This window comes from Silurus meridionalis, chromosome 6, assembly GCF_014805685.1.
Source record: "Silurus meridionalis isolate SWU-2019-XX chromosome 6, ASM1480568v1, whole genome shotgun sequence".
Lineage (NCBI taxonomy): Eukaryota > Metazoa > Chordata > Actinopteri > Siluriformes > Siluridae > Silurus > Silurus meridionalis.
In genome coordinates, this window is record NC_060889.1 from 10669031 (window position 1) to 10696673 (window position 27643).

The following is a 27643-nucleotide window of genomic DNA, read 5'->3' on the forward strand; positions in this document are numbered from 1 at the left end:
AGAATGGGTTCCATTTTGAGTCTGGTTCCTCTTAAGGCTTCATCTTCATAACTTTTCAGGGTGTTGATCCTTGCCACTGTCTCCTCTGGTTTGCTCATTAGGGATAAACTTATAGGAACCAATATAAGTAGTATACTAGTATAATTAATCAACAAATAAAAAATATTTCAAGATCTCAATATAAATTTACATGTCACATGAACCATCAGAGAATAATTATAACACTTTAAAACATAGAGAGGCAAACTTCTAAAGAAAGGACATTGTTATTCCTTTCACTGTTTGTCTTCATTCATTTATTTTCCGTAAGCCTGTTTAGGGCTGTGGGAGATCTGGTTCCTTTTCTGTGAACACTGGGCATAAGGTGAGAATGAGATTCTATACGCTATGATCACACTCACACACACACACACACACACACACACACACACACACACACACACACACACACTTATACACCTATTGGCAATTAACATACTCATTTTTTTTGGGAGTTAGGAGGAAACATACAGATTGTAACATGAGCTCAAGGTTGTACCACTGACACTGCAGCACTAAAATGGCTAAACTCCACCATGATACTAGTCACTTTAGCATAAAATGTGTAGGATAAAGTTCATTTGTCAAATGGATATGCAAATTCCATGCAAACTCAACATCGGAAACAATCGATCGGAATTAAATACATTTTTAGATTATTTTGGAAATCCGAATGAAGACAAATTATGATCGAAATGAATCCTGAGGCATAAACAATGCAATACTGATTAACCAGGTGAAACAATTTATAAATTCCACCCAAATTTGATTGAATAAACCTTCTCTTCTTTCCTCTTATGTATTACTGACAAATGCTGATTTCCAGGATGTAAACTCCCCATCGTCAACACACACATATAACATTTCTGCATCCTTCACTGCCCCAACCAGGTTAGAAATGTGACTAAATATGACCTTAACCCTACTTCCAACCGAGTGGCATAGATTCAAACAATTAGGGAATACGCACATCACTGAAAAATATCCACACAAGAGACAAGCTCGCTTTTTTAACAGAGGCGTTACAAGGTAACAAATTTCTAATGGACTTCATTACTATTCTGATCATATTTTGGTGACTCCAAGACTGTTTTTGCCACACAGCCACTGTAAATCTTTGTGTGTGATGTAATGTATCAACTCAACTCAAGCTTATTGTCATTATTATTTAATTTTTTATTGTCAGCTATTCTGCCATGAAAGCTATTGTACTGTAAATCAGTCACCTAGCTAGAAGTTAAATACAATCTGGTTGATCTGATGCACTGATAAATGTCAGTATCTATAATAAATAAGGTAAAATATTAAATTGGTGCATTTTGTTCTCAAATGACTAAAATAATTGAAAGTAACCAGGTTGATTTTTTAGAATTATCATGATGATATGATTTACTTAGCTATATTCTTGAGTAGTAGGGTTGTACATTTAAAGTATCATTATTCAGGAAATCAAAAAAAGGAGCTTCCAGCAGATTCATTTTCTTCTTCCAATGATCTTTACAACATGCCTGTAGAACATGTGACTTGAAGGATATAGCATATATTCAATTGAGCTGACTACAGTTACAGAGCAAGATTGAGTGCATTTTGAATGTAAATTTTATAACATATATGAAACGATTCCTGAAAAGAATGTTGCAAGCATGACTTTTCAAAACAATGAACACAACTAAGAAAAACTTATTTGATAATATTTCAGTGTAAAATAGTTCTAGTGGCCTGGGGATTGGCATAAAGTAATGTAGCTTTAACTCCTGCTTAAAGTTATTTATATGGAACATACACAATAACATGGTGTTTTTAAGAACATTTGATTTGATATGGATTTGGAAATTCCTACTTTAGTTTTTACTTTTGTTAATCTAATATTAATCATACACAAATAACACCCCAAACATGGAACTACCCTTCACAAACCATACTAACAAGGTCTCTCTTAGGATTAGTCTGATCTGAGATTTTGCCTTACATAAGGTTTTACATTTTGTTTTATTCCACAGTTCCATAGAAAATGTATTGTCTTCCATGTCAAGTTTCCTAGACACTGATTTTAAAAACACACAGAGCGATAAAGTCCTCTCAAGCCCTCCATCCATGTAACAGCATTGCCATCACCAGGTGCAGTCTTTTTACTGATTCAATCCATCCTGCCCTCAATCCAAAGACTTATGAGCCGTCCAATAGAAACAAATGGAAAGTCCAGACACAGTTTTAATGCTCACTTATGAAGTGTTAAACTGCAACAGCGTCTTGTCAGTGCTCACATAATGTTTATTGATTGCTTTATTGATTATAGCTCTTATTTAGCAACATGATAATGCATATACAAGAACTTTTCCAGAGCAACTAAAAGCACTTACAAATAATTACATGAAAAAACATGACTAGGTAACACATATACAAAATAGATAACAGACAGAGAGTGTTCCAAAAGCATGTTTGTGACAGAAACCTAACTGAATGATATATGTGCTACACTTTAATGGGTTATATCCTTCTGGCAAAGATTTTCCCTTCAGGAAGTCCTTCAGATTCCTTTACCAATCCAAAGCACCAATGAGAAAACGTTTCAGGTGAAACGGTACAAGAGCATAAACAACTGTTCTTGATCATCTCTCTCAGAGAAGCATGAACTAAGAGGCCTAAAATAGTAACAGAATGTACAGCATATACACATGTTACAGATACATATTAGCCATGTTGTACTCACTAACTGTGCTTTCTTTTTTTTGGAAAAGCCCTCCTTGGTAGTAGAGTACCTCATATACAGGTACTGTATGTAAAGCTCACATTATAAATCCCTGAAGGAAAATTTTTGAAAGAAGACTGCAGGTGATGAAAACGTAAAGTGTGGATTGATGGTGTTGTTCTGAATACACATGTAAACCACAATAAGCCTCCATGACAGCTAAAATTGTAATTTAGTGAAAACACTGGGCAAGTCAGAGGTTTTAGTTAAATAAAGCTGAAAAGTCTGTGCCTCAGGAACCTCCAGGTGAATGTGAACACACCTGCATGTACAGTATATTCTCCCATGACTCTCGCTTCATGAAAGTCTATGGCACAGAAGTTGTTTATGGTCAACCCAAAATTCTCATATATCCAAACAGTTTCAAAAAACAACATAAACATTTAGGATTCATTTGTTTGGACTTGATTCTCTGAGTGATAAAGCATCAGTCATGTTACAGCTTCATCAGATGCATGGATGCTGGGGGTGAAAGACTCCAAACAAGAGTAAAATCAGCCACCTGGTGTGTTAGATGAGTGGAAAAGAGGAACCCCCCCACACACACAGAGCTCTAAACAGATTGTATCGAATGGTTTGATGAGAAAGATGAGGATGCTCACTACCTGATCAGGGTTACTGTGGGTGGATTTAATAATTGTGGCACCGTGTGACCCACAACAAAAATTGCATGCATGCACACGAACCCACAAAGGCACGCGCACAAACCAGCAAATGGCATTATTAAAACACCCTGCGATCTGAATGCAGGCACTGACTTCATGCAGGAGAGATCAAACTTTTACCCCTAAGACCATTTTTCGACATAGCAAAAAAAAGCATAGAGCGTGTAGTCTGTATAAACCCAGATGTTCATACACATTTTTTTCTTTCTTGCTTTATACATAGAGAGGAAATATCTGTAGGCACCCTCTGATTATTCGAATATTCGCTTTAAAGGAAAAGTCACTGATCTGATTAATAGAGTAGATCTAGAACCTTGAGGTTTCTTTTTCTTCTTCTTAAAAAAAATTAATAAATAAATAAAATAAAGGAAAGTAACTGCCCAGTGGATACATACCCTGGTTGGTTAGTTCCCCGCGAGTGATTTGGAACAGACTTCCAAGAGCGTGCAGAAGTAACACAACTCCAAGCATGAGGTCGAGCATCCTGGCCCCGGCCATGACCAATATGATCTGCGGCTGCAGCGCTCCTCGAGCCTTTCTGCCGGCTTTAAACGCGAGAACGCGCGCGCGCACGACACTCACAAGCCTCGTGGATGTGATGAGCTGCTCCGCCGCGCGCTTCTCAACGTGGACCTGGGATGTGCGCGCGCTCTTCTCTGTTTTCTGTCTCCGTCTCCGTGTACGCGTGCTGTATTTTGTCGTCCGGAGCGCGCGAATGTGAGTGTGTGTGTGTGTGTGTTAGTGGAGTTTTATTGGATCCTGAAAACGCACTGAAAACGAGACACACTTAAAAACACTAGTGTCATCAAGCAACGGAGCTCGTGCGCACCCGTCTGACTGCTGCTCGGATGCAGATGGCGCACACACACACACACACACACACACTATCTCTCTCTCTCTCTTCCCCTCCCTCTGTGTGTGTGTGTGTGTGTGTGTGTGTGTGTGTGTGTTATATCTAGGTAGGAACTAAATATCCTGGAAACAATTCTTTGAGAATTTTGACCAAATTGGGCTAAAAAATGGGGAGTCGTGTAGCTTTTATTTGATAAACAACAACAAAAGAGGGTTTTGCTGTTGTGAGTGACATTAAGGTTAAGGTTAGGTTTAGGTGGAAGCATAGCATTAATGTGTGTGTGTGTGTGTGTGTGTGTGTGTGTGTGTGTGTGTGTGTGTATGTCTGTCTGAGGTGAGTGCGTTTAAATGGGGAAAGAGTGAGATTTTTCTTTGCAGTAGTTGTGTGTAGTGAAGAAAGAACGAGAAAGAGAGAGAGAGAGAGAGAGAGAGAGAGAGAGAGTCCATAGTTGAAAACTGTGAGAACTGGCAACCTTTAAGGAATATTGCCTTAACCACTAAGCCTTTTCTTATTAGGGTTTAGTAGTTAAACCCACATTTATAATGCATTCATAGCCTCATAACTCTTTTAAATAGATATACTACCAAATATGAGAATAAGGGAACTCTGCTTTGAGATTTGATTCGGTCATTTTGAAACCTGTATGATTTTGTACCTGTTACATCCCAAAGTAAAACAACAACAACAACAAAACAACAAGTTTATAATGGTGCCATTTTGAAAATAAGAACTTAACAGTTTAATCTGTTAGAGTAACTTATACTCCCTAAATGGTATCAAAGAGACATGGGCATTAAAGTATCAGTGCAACCATCAAGATTTTTATTTCAAAATCACAAAGTGTTAAGTGAACTATAATTACAAACTTTTTTTACATCAACTCTGTGTGTACCTTTCTAATACACTCCTCTTGATATTACTCGTGTTAGTGAACTTATTTAACCCTTTTGTCGGAGTGTAAATTTGCAAGGTTTTTCTGGTTGAACCCTTTTATTTATTGGAACATACAGGAAGGACCATTATTTAGGAACTTGTGGATCACTTTACATGGATTGTTTTTGAATGATGTTCTATTTTTGCATATCAAGACATGAAAGTATCTTCGCCAATTGAATAATCTTAACTTCAAATTTAGTCTTGATTAACTAGTTGTGCATAAGTCTACATTATTTATCTCTCATCTACCATGTCTTTTTCCTGTCAAAAAACCTACTGTAGGTTAACAGCTCAAAGAAAATGCAGTACAAGTATAAGTAAATAATAAGGTAATAAAAGTGTTGTAAGGTTTCTTAAAGAACCCGTTTACATGGTACATTTCCAACACTACTGAGAGACAAGTAGGGATTTCAAAGTGATTAAGAAACAGTAGCTTTCTCCTCTCCTCTTCAGTCTGACTAATGTGTAGAGGGTCATTAGCATTTGGCAGATACTGTATGTTGCCAGGTCTGTTCTATCTGTGTGCCAGGCAGCTCAAGCCCAAGACCCTTTGGGGCCCAGAGAATTAGTGAAGCACTCCTGAGCACTAACCACTCCAACATACCCTTCATTTGTGCAGGCCAGGACAAGCCTGCTAAGGGAAAAAAAATCGTTTCAAGGTTCCAATTCAAACAGCTTCATGATGCAGCTGTAAAAAGGCCAGGCCACATTAAAACGGCACGTGAAAGCACCCGACTCGTGTAAATCGAATTTGAATTCTGGCGTTAAAGCTTTTACAAGAGAAGTCCTTTGATAGTGTCTTGTCAGCCCAGAAGGTGGTATGTGTGTCTGCATGTGAGTTGTGTCTCTCAGTCAATATCTTGTTGGCCCTACAGCATTCCTTATGAAGTACAAACCACAGTTCTGCATGCACCATACATGTCAAGTCAATCGTTGCTTTTTTTCCTGAAAAATTAGGCTAATATTTGTGCCGTGTCACGTAGAATTCTTCAGGAATCAACACTAAAAATCACTGTGAAAGGAACTGGACAAAAACTAAATTCTTGTTATTTTGTCTCAATATTTCAGCTCACTGGACAAACCAGTGTCTCTCAAGGTAAAGAATTGAAGCTGTCAGGTTTGATTTAATTTCCAAAACAGTTGACCTGTGGAGGAATAATAGCTAAGGAACGTTTACACACAATCCAGGCATTTTAGCATACAAAAAAACATTTTATGAAATCAGCATTAGAACATAATTAGTGCTTTTTCACAAATCTTTTTCAATTAAAGAGTGATTCCTGATAAATATGCTTCTTCTTATAGAAATCTAACACATATCGATTGAGTTTAGTGAAATGTCATGCAGTTTATTTATCAGCATTGTGGTCTTCTCTGGTCTGCCAGGTTTTTGCTATTGCTGAGCATATAAGAATCCACTAGTTGATTCAGACAACCCACAATCATTTGTCTGTCTCTGGTATAATTACAGTCACTGCAAAGGTCTATTCTGTTTCACCCCTAATAACCACCAGTGATGATAAATATCACCTGCATATCTTCTTGTCCTGACTGCTAAGACCGGAAAAGTCTTTGACTGCACACCCTCATCCCCCCTGCTGGATATATATATATATATATATATATATATATATATATATATATATATATATATATATATATATATATATGTACTGACATGTAGGGGTGTCAGAAACATATTCATAGAATCATGCAAGTGCTAAAGAAATCTCATTGCATTGTAAAATTCAGGTGTTAACCTCTAAGTATACATTGTGAGTGGTGTTTTAGCTGGCCATCTAAACATATATAAAAATAAATATGAATATAAATAAATTAATAATAAAAAGAAAAAGCCAACAGAGACATTTGACATGACATATAGCGATGCTACAATGAGTCGTTCGAGGTGTTTTGAGCCACGCATGCTGCAAAAGCAGAAGAAAATCACTGGAAGAAGACAGGAAGAACCTTCAAAGAGCTCAACCCCTGAACATGTCGAAGCCATTTGGCAACTTGTGCATGATGATCGTCTGAGAACCAGAGGTGGGATGTAATGAAGTACAAATACTTTGTTACTGTACAGAAGTAGATTTTTCTGGTATCAGTACTTCACTATTTATTTTTCTGACAACGTTTCACATTCACTCTACATACACACTCTAAAATACCTGTACTTTCTACTTTTTTACATTTTCAAACCATTAACCTATTTCTTTTTATTGCACTGCTTTTTCAACCTACCACTGGTGTCTCATAAGTGTCTGTTCTTCTACCTGAGTGATGGATGAGTGTTCTTTTGCCATCTCTGCTAAGAACAATCCACATGATCTCACACTGTAAAAAATCCAACTTGCAAATTGTTAACTCAGTTTAAAATTATAAGTTAGGTGGACATATTTTTGAGCACAGTGTTGAGTTTATTTATAAAAAAAGATTTAACTGCATGTTTACTACTATTTTGTCTAATAAAAATAAACAATTAAGTTGGAAAAACGTAACATCTTGATTTCTTCATTCAAGCAATTCACATCCTGTTATTGCACATGCGCAGTCTGTTTCCCTAGCATTGTGCACAGGGTTTCCACATCATCAACTGCATTTTAGAAGGGGCTGGATGTTCTCTGGTTCAGGTAAGCTTTCTTTAAGTTTTATTATCGAAAAGAACCTAAATAATTTACACAAATGCTTAACGTAAAATGTAACGTTGTTTTTGGAAAGACTATTTTAAGGAATGTAATGATATTTTGCAATGAGCTCAGACGGCTAGCGTGCTTCATTTGAAGGTCATGTTCAGTTCACTTTGTAAAATTTGAAAGAAATGTTTCAAAATACATTTTTGTATAAGTTATAGTTATTACAATAAACTGTAGTTTAATGGGTTGTGTGTTGTGGATGGAGTTATAGAATCTCTTGTATTTAAGTCATTAAAGAAGCATACGAAAGACATAAGAAACACAGTCATACGCCTAATGCTAATTACAAATGCTAAATTGAGATTGAATCGTTATTTTTGGATAAATCTTTGCTTGATTTGCGTTAGAGGGAGGCTTTCAGAAAGGACAGAATCCTCTGCCAGCTGGTCAGTTCTATTTTACCAGCCACGTTTTGCTCTCTGTAAATACGTTTTGGCTAACGTTAATGCTAAACACATGATTATTGATCATCCAGCTACGCCATGAAACAGAGCACTACTTACGGGAAAATGCGATCTACCTGACTGAAGACCCTTACACAATCAACAAGGAAAGCCGTTAGTATTATTAAAAAGTGGGGAAAAACAGCATTTTACATTTCAGTAAGTTATAGGGTATTCTTAAACTTGTTAACCGTGTGGTTATTTCTGATCTTAGACGTAAAACATAACATGCTTTACATAACATCCGGTCTAAAATACAGAAAATATATCATGAATTATCAGCAAATGTCTAGTATTTCATGAGCTTAGTGTTTTTTAGCATAGCTCTTCTTAGCACCATTTAACTAGTTCAATGTAATTTGGCATTATTATTTTGCTTTGAATGTGATTCATTGTATATTCTCATTTTTTGTATGGAATATTTATATTGTGTTTTAAACAATTAATGTCAATTTAGATGGAATGTATTACTGCACATGTCAAACTGTGTTTGTTTTTCTTTTCATAGGTTTGGAATGCAGTACGCAGGGAGATCCCGGCAGCATCCTTGCTTGTATACTGACTGCATCTGCACTTTTAAAACTTTAGGTGCGTTAAAAACACATTTGACAAGATGTAATTTTTCATGTGAGTTATGTGATTTTAAAGATGTTTGTCAGCCATCCCAGTTGTAATCCTTTGAGGAGGCATGACGCAGTCAGTTTTCCTTTTAAAGATTGTGAGTTGACAACCAATGTCCTTTTAACTTTTAGTAGCCACATATCTCGGAAGCATAAATCTGAAGGTTTTAACTTTTTCTGTCTTTTTCAGGCTTCTGGTGTGCTGCTCAAAATAAACCTACAGCTCTCAAAAGTCTACCTTTGTTTATGAGGGAAAAAGTCTGGAAACTTCCTGAAGTCTTGCCTGGTAAGTGTGCTATCAGTCTGTTATAGGCATATTATCGTATACCTGAGGTACTATCCAGATCCTGTAAAGAGAAAACAGTTTTGTCTGGTGCGAAACTAATTTGATAACTGTTCTATAAGCCAAACGTCAGGGGAAAGAGTAGAATGGCATAGGCAAAGTGTTGGCAAAAATGTATTTATTAAATAATCCTAGTTGAATACTTATCAGTAATGAGTCTGACACCACAAATTAAGTGTTACACTATATTGCCAAAAGTTTTCTAACATGAAAATGCCTCTGTGTATAAGGCAAGGTTCAAAAGGAAATGATTGATTTATTCAGTGTGGAAGAACTTGACTGGTCTGCATGAAGCCAAGTCCTAATCTCATCTGAACACCTTTGATGTCACTTTAAATGTAGAGCTTGAGCCAAAAACTCAAACCAAACACCAATGACTTATACATATGGGTAGTCATTTTATACACTTCCAAAACTGTTGGAACATAATTCATGTATTTACAAATTGTATTTCCATCTCTGTTGCAACAGAGCAACAGAGATGGAAATACAATTTGTAAATACATGAATTATGTTTTTATCTTTGTTGCCACAGTTTGAAGTGCCTTTTTCTGTTCTAAAGAAGGGTGTGTCCCAATACATTTGTCCATATAGTGTAAGTAGAAGTCATTAGTGTTTGGTGATTAGTTTTTGGCTCAATGTCTGCATATAAGTCCCACCAGAGATGTTCATCTGGGATTAAGCCTTTGCTTTCTGCAGACCATTCAAGTTCTTCCACACTGACTGAATTAGTCATTTCTTTTTTGAACCTTTTCATACACAGTGGCATTGCTATTTTAGAATAGAAAAGGGTCCTGTCCAAACTAATGCTATAAAATTGGATGCAGACAATTCCATCGAATCTCATCATATGCTTAAACATTAAGATTTGTACTCATGGAAATTACTAAAGTAGTCAAACCTGTTCATTAGAAGGGGTGTCCCAATACTTTTGGCAACATGGTGTATATCCAAGCAAACACAATGGAAAATTGTGGCATGTGTGATTTTAAGTGACCTATCTTAAACAATATAAAAATCTCTTTGTGGTCCAGCAGAACTCTATCAATTAAAAATGGGTTTTGATTCTGTGTTTATGCTGATTTTTACTGCAGGACACAGACCCAGAAGACACTCACACAAAAGGGATGAAGAAGGGGGTCTTAACTGTCGTTGAAGATGATGTTGCCACCATCCATTCAAACCCAAATGTAAGGTGCCTGTCTGTAGTTTTAGAGGAGCAAGTTGTGCTGGATAATGTGCAAGACGTCCCTACAGCTGTTGCTCTCCTATTTGACTTGATTTATGCCATCAAAATCATTAGCTATCCTGAAGAACTAAAATACACTTCTGAAACTATTCAGAAAGTGTTTATTGACCTTGACCCCCAGTGCTCTTCAAGAGTCCAGTGATTCAAAACAAATTGGTAAAGTTGAAGTAGCTGCAGTTCAGATGGCTAATCAAAAGTGCAAGTACTGATTTGTTCCTGTTTGTTTAGTAGCTGTATAACAGTACAACATATGCCAAAGTCAGTTTTGAGTTTTAATGTAAGGTTTAATGACTTTCAAGTTTTGTTTATAACAGTTAATACTTCATTGCTCTAATGAATGTGTTGAAACTCTGCTTGTTTATTTTGGGAGCATTTTAAGATTATTCTGGCACTTTGAGAACAATTTATTTTACTCCAGCACTTTAAAGGCATTACAAGATTGCCTCTTTTGCCTTTTATTTTATTTCAATTTTATATATATATTTTATTTTCAATTATTTATTATATTTTGATGACTAGAGAAAAAACTACCTGAATCCAATTTTTGCAGTTCATGTTGACAGGAAATGTGTCGGTTGGCAAAATTGTAAAATAAACATTTTTCTCTAAAAAAATGTCTTTTTTCATTGTGTTTACAGTATGGTTGCAATATCTGTGTTTGATTTTTAATGTGAAATTCCTGTGCCAAACAGGAATTTGTGAAAGAAGTTTGAATGAAACATTCAAAGCTGTAAATTAAAAGAAGAAAATTAAGTTGAACCAACTTAAAAAATGTAGTAAATTTGCTGCAAAGCTTTTTTGAGTTTACTGAACTTCAGGTCTGTAGTTCTCCCTACTTGTTTTTTAAAGTTCACTCAACCCCCTTTTTAAATTTAAACAAACTCATGATGACTAGTTAGATGTACCTACTGAGGAAGGTTAGATGAACTTACTGAGGAAGGTATACCTAACTTAAGATAGCAGTTTCAATCCACTTTCTACAATGATTTGGCATAACTTTAACCACGGAAGTTGAGTAAACTCAAAATTGCTTTGCAGCAAATTTACTAAATTTTTTAACTTAACTCAACTTTTTATTTTTTACAGTGCATTTCCGCATCCACCCTACTTGACAGATTTGTCTTCTGTGGACTTTGGCCTCTTCCTGAAGATGAAGGTCCCGCTCAAAGGTCACTGTTTTACACCACTGCAGAGATCCAGCATGAATAGCAGATGGTGCTTGACATACTTTGAAAAGAAGACTTCCAGGAGTAGCAGGAACATTGGAAATGCTGTATTGCTGAGCAAGGAGACTATTTTAAAGGTGTTAACATGTATTAACATGTATACGTAGATAAATAAGGTACTTTCTTGTAAACTGAGCTAGTCTTAAAGCTTTTTGATACCAACTTGTACTGTATATAAGATAGAGAGAACAATCTGCATATCACAACTCACCCACTGTGTATGCTGACTTTCCGCTGTTTCTGATGAGGCCCAGCACTGTTGTCTCATCAGTAAAGTTAATGATGTGATTCAAGCTGTGCTTCACTGCACAATCATGAATCAGCAAACTAAGCTGCAGTAGTGTACTGAGGGTCTCTGCTGAGGAGGTCCTGGTAATATCAATAAAAATAAAAGAGAGAACTGTGGACTTCAGGAGGACCTATGGTGTATCCTCAAAACCACCTAAAATTGTAAACGACCCCCATGCACTTTTCATGCAACTGCTGTCTGGCAGAAGTTACTGAAACATCCAAGGTGTAAGTGCTAGACCCTGCACTGGATTCTTCCCATGGGCAGTCGGGCTCTTAATGATACAAAAATTGGGAAGTAGAAACAGACTGGACCAGAATCCTGACAAGGTAGATACAGTACAGAGGGATGAAAAAAAGATTAGAAAACCATTCATATTCATGCCACTTGTTTGAATGATTATGGTCATGGAGTGTTTATAGTTTAAGTTACCTAGGAGGACTTAATGAGGGACCAGGTACCCATGTGGACATTATAATTATTATTGCCTTTGAGCAGTTCATCCAAGCCTCTGCAGAGAAGAAAAATGCTGTTAATGACAGACTGTTCCAGGAACAATGTGAGTGTGGGTAAGAACCAGTGAGAACATGAGCTGAGAATTGGCCTTTAGACTCGCTGCCTTCCTAGAGAGGCAACCCACAAGTGCAGTGTTCTTCTGGATCAGGAATCCATCACTGTGTGTGAAGGAATAAGACACAGCATGCAAACAAACAGATTTGTGGTGTGTTCATGCAATACTTTTTTTGGTTCTCCAGCTGACTGATTTCCTATTTGAGTTGTTCAATTCAATTCAATTCATTTTTATTTGTATAGCGCTTTTACAATAAACATGGTTTTAAAGCAGCTTTACACAGATAATGTGGTGAAAAAAATAAATAAGATTGTTCTTTTTAAGTGTAAGTTTGTCCCTGATAAGCAAGCCAGTGGCGACTGTGGCAAGGAAAAATTCCTTGATATGGGACAAGGAAAAAACCTTGAGAGGAACCAGACTCAAGAGGAACCCATCCTCATCTGAGTGGCACTGAAGGTCTATTTATTACAGCTAAACTATGTCAAGGTGTTCAGTGATAGTGATTAAATGCAAACTGTAGTCTTGTGTCAGTGTAGCAGACTGTTGACATTAGGTGCAGTTCAAATCCATTCTCAAAGCTCCTGTGATACTCCGTTATTTCATGGATCCCCAGGCCGTTGATGAGAAACCATCCCCAGCTGCAATCCCAAAGTGGCCTCCAATCGAAGAGAACACCATCCAGAGGCAGGCCGGGACGAAGCGGGCAGATCCAAGGGGAGGAACAAATATGAAATATATAAAAAACCTTCTCAAACTTGGATGCTTTTCTAATTCCATGACATTAATCTAAAATCAGAAAGGAAAAAAAAATAGAGGACAAATCCATAAAAAATAATGAGAGGCATTTAACATTCATCATAAACATTCCTCCGTTTTCTTGTTCTTAGTCAGTCAGTGAAAAACGAGTGTTCGAGAGTGCATGAAAAAAGAACAGCACAAACAGAATGAAAGACAATAGAGAAATGACAAGCCGAGCAATTCTTCAGGCAGCTGAGAGTCACATGTTTGTGGGCAAACGAGGTGAAAGAGAATGTATGCGTTTTTGTGAGTGTGAGCAGCAAGAACAAAGTGGTGACTTAACGTTTTAATCATAACAGGTGACCTCTGTGATCTGCTTAAAAACAACTGGAAGCCTGTTACGCCACATGTACGTTTTCATTGCTGTGCCATTGGTGTCTGTCCTTGTGCTGTTTTACTTCAGCGAACAATTTATCGATTGGATGAGGTGGAATGGGCCTATCAGATAAATAGCTCTTCCACTGATCTTTCATTGAGGCCGAGGCTGCTTTAGCTATTCAAACCACAGTCAACTTATATCTAAACAACTTTAGTTTCCTGTATAGACAAAAGAAAAAAATGATATGTATTCTGTACTTATAGCTTATAGTATGGTTGTATATGATATACAGCTTTCGGAGACAGATACACATACAATACCCTGTGGGTCCAAGGCTCCTGATGCATGCTGACACTGATGCATTTGGCTTGCCCCACACTTTTAACCGAATTTTTGGCTAATCCATCTTGTTACTAATTTGTTGACAACAAATATGCTACAAGTACACCATGACCATTTTTGGGTCAATACGAAAATGTACCCAGTTAATCTATTTATAGAAATGCTACCATTATACAAATCCTATTTCTTAATACTTGGAAATAAATAAATAAATAAATACATACATGGAATTCTTTGTGGACACCTGAACATGAGATTTGTATTTGTATTGTACATCCCATTCACATCGCAATCAGCCTGCATTTGCTGCAGAGGTGGCAAAAGTACACACATCCTTTACTTAAGTAGAAGTACAGATACTCATGTTTTAAAATACTCGGGTAAAAGTTGAAGTACTGATTAAACCTTTTTACTTAAGTGAAAGTAAAGAAGTTTTGGCTCTGACATGTACTTAAGTAAAAAGTAGTTATTACTGCTACCTGTTTTAGCTGTTAACTGGACCTCAGATAGATAGATAGATAGATAGATAGCCTGCCTAGTGGGTTAATGTCAGTATCCCCACAAGGATGAGTTTGAGAGTTTGATTCCTGGTTGCTGTGTTGGACATTGTCCCCTCTGAAAACATTTTAATTCTGTCCTTTCTGTGTTGAATTAATTTCTTGATTTCCTGGTCTTTAATAAAAGATAACTCCACCAAAAAAAAAGCACTTCTGTGGTAGCTCAGTGGGTTAAGGCTTGTGCCTGAACAGGGTCCTTAATATAGTCCACGCTGGTGATAAGGTTTCAAAGCCAGTCCTACATGCCTTCTTTCTTACTGCGCTGGCATGAAACAAAGTATGAACCCTCCAAAAAGCACACATGCTTTTCAGCAGCGGTCATTCACTGGTTTAAGGCTTGTGCCTCATCTAAACATGCTTCCCTGTCTGATCTCTTCCATGGTTCAGTGGGTTAAGGCTGGTGCCTCGCTGATGGTGAGGATCAGGGTTTGAATCCTGCTTTCTTCCTGCTAGTTGCGATGTAAGTTATTTTCCTGCTTCCTAAATCTTTCTTCAGCTTTATATTCTTGTGTTGATGGTTTAAAGGTAAATAGACCTGCTCTAAACAACAACATCTTCCCTGATGGTTTAGTGGGTTAAATCAGGTTTCTTGCTTTTGGTGGGGTTCAGGGTTCAAATCCTGCTTTCTGTCTGCCAGTCACGATCAGGATTCACTTCCTACATCTTTCTTTAGCGATATATTTTTGTTTTTAATAGGTTGAAAAGAAAGATAGACCTGCTCTAAATAAGCTGCCTAACCTGTCCCCACCAATGGTTCAATGGGTTAAGGTTGGTGACTTGCTGGTGGTGGGGATCATGGTTCGAATCCTGCTTTCTTCCTGTTATGTAATGTGGGTTCAACTTGCGCTACTTACATCTGTATTTGCTTCCTACATTTTTCTTTACCGTTAAATTCTTGTGTTGATGGTTTGAAACGAATGATAGACCTGCTCTAATCAAGCTTCCCATCCTGTTTTTTTTCTGATGGCTTAGTGGGTTAAGGCTGGTACTTTGCTAATGTTGGTGGTCAGGGTTCAAACCTGGCTTTCTGTCTGCAAGTCATGAGGTAGGTTATATTCCTGATTCCTACATCTTCATATTCTTGTTTTGATGGATAAGAAAAGATGGAAAAGAAAGATAGACCTGCTCTAAACAAGCTTCTCAGCTTGTCCTTCCTGATAGTTCAGTGGGTTAATGCTGGTGCCTTGCTAATGGTGTGAATCAAGGTTCAAATCCTGCTAGTCACGTCATGGGTTTGCTTCCTACATCTGTCTTTAGCATTATATTCTTGTGTTGATGGTTTGAAAGAGAAGATAGACCTGCTCTAAACAATCGTCGCAGCCGGTCCTTCCCGATGGTTCCGTGGGTTAAGACTGGTATTTCGCTGTTGGTGGAGTTCAGGGTTCGAATCCTGCTTTCTGTGTTTCTGTCTGCTCTGAATTTCTTGCTTTGAAACCTGAAACAAACGATAAACCCCCCCAAAAAAGATGGTGTGTTGTGGGACTTGATGGCTTTGTGATAAAAGCCTTGCCTCTGAGCTCAGAGGTTGCTGGTTCGAATCTGGCTTGTCCCCACACTAGGTAAGCTGTGTGGAAAGTAGTGTCTGGTGAGCAATGATAGGGTAGTTGACCCTAAACAAAGGCTGTGAATACTGGCTGCTTCACAGCCTCAGAAAAAGTCAGGGTGATAGGTTTTTGGCAGAATTTTTCCTATATATGCAAAACTAAGTCGATACTTTTTTGAACTTTTTGCTTCATAACCCTTTGTTTTCAGCTTCTCAGACGCTGGGGGGGGCAGATGCCCGGATATTGCCCCCCTGCTTCAGGATACACCCTCCGAAACCACAGCCAACCTTCCACGCAGCCATTTCTGACACCTTCCACACTCTTAACTTTGAGCCCTGGCCAGGGTTTGAACCGGCAACCTCTCCACATAGAGGTAAAGCTCTTCCAATTGAGCCACAGGACTTAATGCAAGAACCTGATTTTTAGGACCTTTTTTGGTTCTTTTTAAAAACTTTTTAAACAATTTAAAGGAAAGCTAAGGGGTAGGAATCAAACCAGGTGAGTCAGATAGCAGCAACCACTTCACTGACCATTACACCAACACAGTAGAGGCAAAGAAGCCTTTGCTTATTGGACTCTTGGCTTTTCTATAGTTAGGAGACCAGTGTTTTCTCTTAGATCATGATGGTAGAGGGTCAAAACTTCTCCTTCCTGTACATTTTCTCAGTAACTCGAAGTCTATGAGAAGTGACTCAGGTACAAGAAACACATCTCCAACACCTGCACCACTGATATACCATGATTTGCCAGCAACACATTTTAATGATCTTTAATTGTTCTGTTTTTAAAAACTTCTTATAATGTTCAATATGAAACTAGAGGTAAGAATCGAACCAGGGAGGTCTTTTATCACTAATGGCATTACTTAAAAACTCAAAACTTTGTTAGATATGTAAATAAGCAGGAAAGACAGAGACAAAGACAAAGAGACACAGACACAGCTTTAGAAAGAGTGAGAAACAAATAGAGAGACAGCAAGAGAGAGACATATACAGTGAGACAAAGACATTTACTAAAAGAGACACAGAGACAATTAGATAGAGAAAATAGAGAGACAAAGATAGCGAGATATAGCCACTTCCTGTTGGAAGTGTTTATCCCGAGCGACTCTTAATGATCTCATTTACTAAATAAGCAGTAGTGAGTTAAGGGCTTGCTCAGGTGCCCAAAACTGGCAGCTTGGAGGTGTTAAACATGTATCATATGTACAGCATGTGATTAAATATAAAGGCTATATCAGTGCAGAGACGTGTGGACATCATTTAGAGCCTTTGCTATGTTTCCACACGGACAGTTAATGAGGTGATACCGGAGAAACTGCACCCCTTCAAGTCAAGTTACCAAGCTTATATATGTATATAAAATTATAGATATTTTACAGATTTAAATGATGTATTGTTTTTATCTGTACGTTCAATAAAGACAGTAATTTAAGTTTGTGTCGCCATTATGTGGAAAAAACCCCACAAAACGCCACCCAGAGGGTAAATTGTGAGAATCATGGCGGATTTGGGTGTTTGATTTGAGACTCAGAAATAAAACGTTAAATATACAAAAAAAAAAAAAAAAGTTTACTGATTAAAAATATTTTTATCTGAAGTTAATTTATTTATTTTATATCTAACTAAAAAAAGGAAAAAATTTCGTGCCGTTTAAAATAATTGTAATTTTGACAGCCATATATATATATATATATATATATATATATATATACAAAACTAATTAAAAATGTTGTTACCTAATGAATGTGTCCAGGCTGAAGATCCACACAAGATCCGTACTTTATACACCAGTGAATGGAACGTGCAATGACAGGAAATCGGTTGTTCCACTGAAATCGGCACGCAGTGAAAATAAAAAAATTATATTTCACCAAATCAATGGATTAAAACGTCTGTAGGTTACAACGTAACCCTAGTTCCCCGAGGAAATGAGACGCTGCGTCGAAACGCTATGGGAACGCCCCTGCGTGACCGCGCTCTGAACCACGTGTGAAATCTAGCCAATAGGCAAGCCGTGACGTCATAGACAGGCGACGTCGCGTAAACCAGGAAGCTACAAGATGGTTGTGCGGTGGTAGCGACATTAGCTTCTGCAAAGAGAGAAGGTAAGCGCCGCAGGGATGCAGGGAGTGTGGCATGGAGATGCAGCGTCTCGTTCACTCGGGGAACTAGGGTTACGGTCGTAACCTAGAGACGTTCCCCTTCAGGAACTCGAGCTGCGTCGAAACGCTATGGGAACGAGTGTCCAATCACGCCACACTGACCAGACCCTGCCGAGAGAGTGAGGGCCTCAGCACCAGCACGTAGGACAGAGGAGCCCGGGGGGGCTCTGAGGTCAAGGCCATAGAATCTGACAATGGTCAGCGGGGTGGACCAACCCGCAGCGTCCCAGACGTCCCAGAGTGACACTCCGAAGAGCGTGCCCTGACCCCAATCAAAGCGGGGGCCAGGACTCGCAGCCAAACAGCTGCACTGACCACCTCCAAGGACTCGTCCTGTGGAGATAAGCACCCAGTGCCCGCACTGGACACAGCCGGGCCTTGTAACCCCTGGTCGGGGGCTATAAACAGAGGAGGGCAGAATGCCTGTAACACGACACATTGTGCAGGTACAGTTTGCCGCAGGGTTAACCCCTTCGACCCTGAGGGTGCCCGTGTTCACTGGGTAGGTCCCATTGTTGACACGTTTCCTCCATGGTGCCCAGAGGCTGAGGCCCGGGACGCGACTCAGAGTGCCTGTCAGTTGTGACTTGGCAGTTGCTTCATCCCGCCTGGAGTTGCTCCCTGGCATGGCCAGAGTGTTTCTTTACATGAGGCTGGGTGCTCCCACACGATGTGTTGTGTTACAGGCATTCTGCCCTCCTCTGTTTATAGCCCCCGACCAGGGGTTACGAGGCCCGGCTGTGTCCAGTGCGGGCACTGGGTGCTTATCTCCACAGGACGAGTCCTTGGAGGTGGTCGGTGCAGCTGTTCGTCTGCGAGTCCTGGCCCCCGCTTTGATTGGGGTCAGGGCACGCTCTTCGGAGTGTCACTCTGGGACGTCTGTGACGCTGCGGGTTGGTCCACCCCGCTGACCATTGTCAGATTCTATGGCCTTGACCTCGGAGTGTGGGAGGGAAGCGTCCGTCGTTAGTGTTACGCGACGTCAAGGAGTCCCTAAAACGGGGCCTTGGGACAGAACGTAGGGTCCTACCATGCAACCAAGGCTCAAAGGGCACACCGCGAGACCTTGATGGTACGATACAGACTCCCTCTGGGGAAGAACCCTCCTGCCCCGGAGCCACCACTGGAGGGGCCACATGCGGAGAAGGCCGAGTGGAAATACACTGGACGCTACCGCCATGAGACCCAGCAGCCTCTGGAACTGCCCCACAGTGACTGGCTGGCCTGCTCCTACCCTCCTGACTGCAGTGAGGATGACTACAAACCAGGCGGGAGACGTGCCACGACCTCAAGGCCTGGTACGTGCTTCTGCTACACGACCGGCTAGATCCAGCTCAGACCCGGCCCGTGCCACGACCTCAAGGAGCTCCACGTACAGCACAGGCTGTGAGGAGTCCAAAGGCTCGCCAGCATCCATCATCTCATCCTCCTTGGAGAGAGAGACATGCAATGCTGCGCCGCCCGCACCAGGAGAAGAAGCAGCCGCCAGGCATGCTTCCCCGAATATCCCGAAATTTCTCCCACCTCGGAGGAAGAAATATGGAGCACCGCGTCACACACCGGGAAAAGAACCGTTTCCAAACGAGCGCTCTCCCCGGGGAACGGGAGCCCGGCTAGCAGCCGGGAGCGCATAGCCACACGGCTAAAATGCTAACAGCCGATACCTTTGAGAGCCAAAGCCGCGAGGGAGAGCGCTCACCTCGGAGATGCAATGCTGCGCCGCCCGCACCGGGAGAAGAAGCAGCCGCCAGGCATGCTTCCCCGAATATCCCGAAAATTCTTCCACCTCGGAGGAAGAAATACGGAGCACCGCGTCACACACACCGGAGAAGGAACCGCTAAAACGAACGCAATCCCCGGGGAACGGGAGCTCGCCTCGCAGCCGGGACCGCATAGCCACATGGCTAAAATGCTAACAACCGATACCCTCGAGAGCCGACTAAGCACGCTCCTAAGCTAAACAAACAACACATCGGCTGCATGTCCCATAGCGTTTCCATAGCGTTTCGACGCAGCTCGAGTTCCTGAAGGGGAACTAAAGTAACGAGTCTGTTTTGAAAATGTAAGAAGTAAAAAGTACAGATATTTGTGTAAAAATGTAATGAGTAAAAGTAAAAAGTTGTCTGAAAAATAAATAGTGGAGTAAAGTACTGATACCGAAAAAATCTACTTAAGTACAGTACAAATACTTTGTTACTTCCCACCTCTAATTTGCTGTTATAATAACACCCACTCTTCTGGGAAGATGTTCCCCTTGATTTGAAGTGTGCTTGTGGAGATTTGTGTTTATTCAGACATGAATAACGTCAGATATTGATGTTGGGTGAGGAGGGTTGGGGTGCAGTAAGCATTCCAATTCATCTCAATAGGGTTGAGGACAGAACTCTCTAGCAAGCCTCACAAGATCTTCCACTCTAACACATGCAAACCATATCTACATCTACAGCTAGGCTCTTGGTCTGTGCACAGGGCTATTGTCATGTTAGAATTTGTTTGGACTTCCTAGTTCATGTAAAGGGAATAGTTGATGGTACTGCATCCAAAGACTTATATATTTGCATATGCACATGGATCCATATTTGCACTGGAGAGCAAAATTAGAGAACAATTTATAAACAATTGAACAATTCTGAAATAATGTCATCTTCACTGCTCAACAGTTGAAGGAGTTTTTGTCCTGTCTATACCATGCTACCAGAACACCTTTTCCACAAAATAACTAAGGCATTAAAAAAAAAAACATTATTTTGCAGAAAACACACTGATCAAAATTAGAGAACACTTTCAGATACCTCCCAGTTATTGGTGTTAATCTGGCACCTGGTGCTAATTTCCTTGATTATCTGTCAACCCCTATTTAACTGGCAGCCTAACTTCCAGTTTCACTGACTCTGCAAGATGGTGGGCCGTTCTAAAGTGACTGAAAGCCTCCGGCAGCAGGTTGTCCAGATGAAGGCCAAAGGGATGACCCTATCAGCCATAGCAAGACAAGTTGGTCGTTCCAAATCTGTGATTTCAAGAATATTGAATCTTTACAACATCACAAACTCATTCAAGTCCACCAAGAAGGCTGGTCGTCTATATAAGACAAATACAAGAGAGGACAGGATACTGCAGAGGATCTCAATGGGCAATCGTTTCCACACTGCAGCTGGAATTGCTCACCAGTTCAGCGCTGAACAGTGTAAGGATCTGTCCCGACATACAGTGTCTCAACGTTTAAGAGCATTTGGACTGAAAGCCCACTCTGCAGTGACCAAACCTCTCATTAGCAGAAAGAAGCAAAAGGCTAGACTAAGCATGTAATGTGGACAGAGGAGAACTGGTCCAAAGTTCACTTCAGTGATGAAAGCTAGTTTAATTTATTTGGGTCCGATGGGAAACATTATGTTCGGCGACAAACTGGAGAAAGACTGAACCCAAAGTGTGTAAAGAAGTCAGTGAAAAGTGGAGGAGGAAGTGTCATGGTTTGGGGCATGTTTTCTGCAGCAGGAGTTGGGCCTCTTATACAGCTACATGGCAGAGTGAATGCAAATGTTTATCAGAACCTTCTTCAACAACATATGGTTCCTTCCATGCGTTCATCACCCAATCAGCCCGCAGTGTTCATGCAGGACAACGCTCCATGTCACACAGCAAAACGGGTAAAGCAGTTCCTTGAAACTGAAAACATTGAAATAATGACATGGCCTGCCCAGAGTCCTGATCTCAACCCAATAGAGAACCTCTGGAAAATCCTTGGTGACAAAGTTAGAATTGTTTAATTGTTTATAAACTGTTCTCTAATTTTGATCTCCAGTGTATAAGTGTGTGTGTGTGTGTGTGTGTGTGTGTGTGTGTATCTGTGTGTATGTATATAGACCTTGGGATTCTGAATCTTGGTAATCTAATGAGTTTAAACTACAAATATTCAATGTAAAGTATTAAACATTTTTACCAATAATTTTTTATTTTGTATTTTGTAATAATGTTTGATAGACACATTGAAAACCTGATAACCGTCTAGTGCCATCGTTACAGCCCTAGTAAACACAATCTTAACACCCTGATTATTTGATTCAATTATTATATTTATGATTGAGGTCTTGTAGTTATAAACCTGTTTCACCTCCTAAGACCTGAGCTTTGGTTTGGCTTGCATTTTAGATTTCTTCCAGTTATTTGGGGTTAGGAAGAACCAATAATTATAATGACCATATATTTTCTTTGAACATGAAGCTCTTCTTGGAAAAAAATGATGTCACTTTTGTGGACACTTGGTCTGTATCTACAGAAAACAATAAAGACACCATTGTGCACAATGTCCACGTATGTGGACACCCAGGTCGTAGTTGGTTAAATAGGCTCTTGGAACGAATAGGTTCACCCACAAAAGCCTGAAAAATATACAACTCCTTTAAATGAGCTAAAACCTAATTCCTCATAACCAAAAAACACACACACACACACACACACGCACAAACTATGCATGGAAAAGGGTAATCGATAAAGCTGTTTTTTTTTTGTACAACCTCTGAGCAATAGTTCAATGACTTAGTGAATAGCACATTATTTGTGTTTATATGGGTGCATGTGTGTTTGTGTGTGTTTGAGTTCAGCAATGCAGTCCAATGATCTTAAATAACCAATTAATTTCAGTATTCAAACGCTGCCACACTATACTCTATTCATTATTTACTTATTATAAATAAATAACATTTGTTTTATTACCTTATGCTTTATATTGAAAAAACGTAAATAATTTAAATGGTGAGTGGACGCAGCATAACAAGTAGGGATATTACGGGTAGTTAATTCTGTGTGAGAGAGAGAGCGAGAAGGAGAGAGAAAATGAGAGAAAGAGACACACACATAATTGAAATGTCATGCTGTCAAGCACAACATTTTTTTTGGTAAAATGTTCACATTTTATTGGCACATGCATGGCGTCTGACGTGACATCCATTTCATAATTTAAATCTCAAACAAAGCTCATATTTCATAATACAATTTTGGTATATTTTATTTAACATAACAAATGTTTATACTGTGAACAAAACAGGAAGTAGGAAATTTTACTTGTTTATAGAAAAATAATGGCATTATAATAAGATTGTGTTTTGTCTCTTCCTGAATATGTTCAACATTTAGGCTATGCTATCTCAGCCCCAAAGTAATGAGTTGGCAATTTGCAGTTATTTCCCCAGAAGAGTCAAACAAATTAGATTTTTTTAATAGATATATATTTTTACATGATTTATTTTGGACCATGTACATGTACAGTCATGTTAGTCAGGAAGGTTCAAATTACATAAGTACACTCATAGGGGTTTTGTAGTTCCATCGTGTGTGTGTGTGTGTGTGTGTGTGTGTGTGTGTGTGTGTGTGTGTGTGTGTGTGTGTGTGTGTGTCCTCAGGCCTCAGAGCATTTGGGCTCCTTGTAGAGTGGGTTGGAGAAAGACAGTTTTGCAAGAAACTAAAAACAACACAGAAGAATAGGCAGGTTTTTAAACAACACCATAGCTTTAAAAAAAATCAAGTAAAAATATATTTCATTATCATTTCCTTTTGTTTTCATTTCTGTGGCTGGATGGGAAAGGGACAGCCAAAGATTTGTGGTGTTACATGTCAAAGACACACACTTTGTCGATGTGGCTTTAAACCGAAACAGTGATTATAATAAGATTACAATATCAGCTTTATATCAAGCTGTGGCTCAATTTGTATCATTTCTGACTTGAACCAAACATTAATCACAAACCATTTAAATAACCTCAGCAAATATTGCAAATATATTTTATATTGTACATAATCCCTTACTTACTTAAAAAAAACTGCAGGAATATAAATGCCTGGCTGAGTCAGTCACTTCAGCACTGGGTATGCATGTCATTACAGACAAAACCCAAGAGGAAAGACCTCACACCTTGCAGAAATTGACTACTGCTTGATTACATGTCAAAGATACCCAGCATGAATTGATGTGTGGAGGTCACGCCCTTTAGGCATTTAGTGATGCGAGCAAAATTTCACATACTCCAAGGTAAAAGACACAATCTACATAGATCATGTGACCATACATTTCATACATTGACTTTATTTTCGAAATAATAAGTAAGAAAGGTTTACAATGAGAAGTTTACATTAAATACTATTTGTTGGTAGCATTCACATTAAAATGCCTGAATCTGAACCATCTTGGTGTAACCTTCCACAATCTTCCAGCAATGTTTTGGTTTTGTTGCATGACCTTTCTTACAGAACTGGCATAACACGGTCAAATTTTATTATTTTTTTTCAGTCTACATATTTTCTGTGGGATTTAGGTCAGATTTTTTGAAGCATCTCTAATACTTTTACTTTGTTGTCTTTAAGCTATTATCTTTTAACTTTAGAATCATAGTAAGCTTAGGATAAGTTTTACTGAGGTCTTGGCTGAGCTACTTGGATTTTCCTGGGTATCAAGGGCAACAAAGCACTGGCTCTAAAGATAGAACTAGAAAAAATACTGCCACATATGTGCTCCCAATTAACTTTTCAGTAAGTTATAACTGGCAAGAAGCTTAAAAAAAGTAATTACATCATATATTTGGAATTGAAATTGTAAAAAAAAAAAAGACAGTTGACTTGGTGTCACCAAAAATTTACCAACTAGAAATCTGAGACAGTGAAGTGAAGATTACAGTAAAATAATCACATGATGTGAACAAAATATATCCCCTAGATGAAAAAGTTGTGTATTTTAACTAGGGCTGCTAAAATGAACGCGTTAATAACAAGTTAGCACAAATTAATTTCAATGGCACTAATTTGATTAACGAGGTGATTGATAAAAGACGCTAAATTAAAACCTTCAACGCAACATTTATTCACAACATCCTTTCTTTACTCAGATATTTACTCCACTAAGAAATTAACTCCACCACAAAAACATTTTGAAGCACTAAACATTTCTTTTACTGACGCGCCAAGTCGCAAATCAAGCACCAAAATCCACCATGATGCACACATACAGGTATTAAAAACGTCTGTGGAAACATAGCATAAGTTCCATTTGGTGTCCTGATGATTAACATAATTTTACTATAATTGCTTTAAAAATCTACAAGAATATTTTGTCTTCATGCTCTGTTGAGTATGGTTTCATTAATAATAAACATACATTTGCATGTATAAACATTTAAGGTCAAGTTTGAGTTAACTCGTGACAATCATGCCCTAATTTTAACATTAAACTAGTGAAATATCTATAGCTCTTAGGATGAAGGTAAACTATGGCCTCAACTTAATACTTAGTACACTTAAATCAAACACAAAGCAATTATACCACAAAGTTTGAGGCACACAATTGTATAGAATGCCTTCGGATGTGGTAGCATTTTATTTTTTCCCTTCACTTGACCCAGGAGACCTAAACCTGTTCCAGCATAAGAATGCCCCTGTGAAAAGCTCCATAAATATATGGTCTGCATAAATATATGGTTTGCATAGATTTGTATAGGGACCTTAACCCTACTGAACACCTTTGGCATTAATTAGAATGCAGACTGCACCCTCCATCAGTACCTGACTTTACTAATACCTTTGTCACTGAATTAACACAAATTTCCCCATGCACACTCCACAATCTAGTGGAACATCTTCCAAGAGGAGTGGATAGTATACCTTAATAACAGCAAATGGGGACTAAATGTGAAATGGGATGTTTAAAAAGCACATTGGAAGCTTACTATTAGGTGTCCACAAACATTTGTCCATATAATGTACATGTATCTGGATTTTTCCAGGTTTGTCCTATGCAAATCTGTGCGGTGCAAAAAAGAGCTTTAAATTCAATGTAATTAGGACTAAGTGAATAAACTAATAGATAGGAAAACACTCATATGCAATGCTGCATTTAAAATCCAAGATGCTGCATAAAGAGCTATAGTTATTCAAATTTACAGTGTATATTTGCATATACAATATATTCTCCAGTTATACTCACACACTGTTATACACAATATACACACTCATTGCAGTACATTATAGTTGGAAATAACTGTATTTCATATGAGCAAAATCATTTCCAAGCTGCTACATTTAGCGTCAAGGCAAATTACTGTTCATTCTCTTTATTGCTGTAGTCCAAGAAAATAAATGATTGCGCTCTGATAGTGGCCTTTTAATACTTGTTAAAGTGTCAATAATAAATATATTAAGGACTAAAAAGCACTTCGGTCAAAATTTTGATACCCAAAATAAGTTGTGCCGTTTCAACCTTCAGTAATGTAAATGCTGCTCTGCATGTGAATTCTGTTTTCATTTTTTAAATGTAAATTCTATTTTGTATTTTTATTGTAATTATATTTTGGTATATTATAAATGGTTATTTCTTGTGTATTTTATGACCAGTCTTTAAAAGCATTTCCCTGCATGTCCACGGTTGTGTATGTGACAAATATAATGTTGATGGTTATGCATTGTGTGCAAGCAAGTACTTGGAAATGTGTGTGTGTGTGTGTGTGTGTGTGTGTGTGTGTGTGTGTGTGTGGGTGGATGGGTGTGGGTGTGTGTCCATGTGTGTTCACAAGCAATATTATTTGTACCTCTGGTTCATCTCTCCATGGATAAACACTGATAGCCAGATTAGGAAATTTACTCCATCTTGCTTTAAAGGCAGCAGATTCTCGAGGCCTCACATCTGGAAACTGAATCACATATTATACTTTATTAGAAACCAATAACCATTAGCTTAAATTAGCTCACTGTAATTTCATGTTTTATGTTTCATAACGATTCATGCAATGTTACCAAAGGGTACATCAATATAAAGATATGTACAGAAGCATTAATACAATGCATTGATAACTACAATATGACTTGTGTATTATATGTATATATTATATTTATTATATCTATTTATACCACATCACTCTTGAGTCATTGCTTGTGATTGGTCAGAAGGTGTTTATTAATTTTCTACAACAGCTGGAAAATGTATATTATTTAACAAAACAACACCAATAATAATTAATAATCATAATTATTTATCTTGTGCCCATTTAAAAAAACTTCTAAAAGCACTTGGACAATGGATACTTTATTTAAAAGGATTAAAACTGCAATAGCTAATACAGTGAAATTTTTCTTTCCTTTACATTTTTATTTTTTACTTTTCATTTATTTACACACTTTGCTTCCTTTTTACTTTCTTTCTGGAAAGAAATCTCTCTAGTGGCACCACTTTTGTAACACCCAGAGGCAAAGCTGTATCTACCT

The 27643-nt window shown here is 38.5% G+C and overlaps 2 protein-coding genes and 1 long non-coding RNA gene across 10 annotated transcripts in view; 1 reads left to right on the top strand and 2 right to left on the bottom strand.

The window, feature by feature from the left end:
• Positions 1-4323, bottom strand: part of plxdc2b (plexin domain containing 2b) — a 129905-nt gene extending 125582 nt beyond the window's left edge. For 2 of the 4 annotated variants that reach the window (XM_046851875.1, XM_046851874.1), the window contains exon 1: positions 3849-4323. In XM_046851875.1, coding sequence (XP_046707831.1) covers positions 3849-3951 — 103 coding nt within the window. In that variant the 5' untranslated portion in view covers positions 3952-4323. The remainder of the gene's footprint in view (positions 1-3848) is intronic. The other 2 variants (XM_046851873.1, XM_046851872.1) reach the window with 1 other exon arrangement.
• A 3266-nt stretch (positions 4324-7589) lies between these two features.
• LOC124387927 lies at positions 7590-11662 on the top strand. Of its 3 annotated transcripts, XR_006926288.1 has the most exons (4): positions 7590-7875; positions 8890-8969; positions 9192-9287; positions 10439-11662. It is a non-coding gene; the product is annotated as an uncharacterized LOC124387927 (long non-coding RNA). The 3 variants fall into 3 exon arrangements; XR_006926286.1 differs by having other exon boundaries at positions 7590-8969; XR_006926287.1 differs by having other exon boundaries at positions 8890-9287.
• Positions 11663-11709: 47 nt separating this feature from the next.
• The window catches only part of malrd1 (MAM and LDL receptor class A domain containing 1), a 73984-nt gene continuing 58050 nt past the window's right edge, over positions 11710-27643 (bottom strand). The window contains exons 32-34 of one of the 3 annotated variants that reach the window (XR_006926285.1): positions 26971-27072; positions 12541-12619; positions 11710-12429 (exon numbers count right to left, since the gene is read on the bottom strand). Coding sequence is in view for 2 of the 3 variants with exons in the window: in XM_046852537.1 (XP_046708493.1) it covers positions 23796-23858; positions 26971-27072 (165 nt within the window). In the remaining variant the exon portion in view is untranslated. Of the gene's footprint in view, positions 12620-23255; positions 23859-26970; positions 27073-27643 lie in introns of those variants that run through there. The other 2 variants (XM_046852538.1, XM_046852537.1) reach the window with 2 other exon arrangements.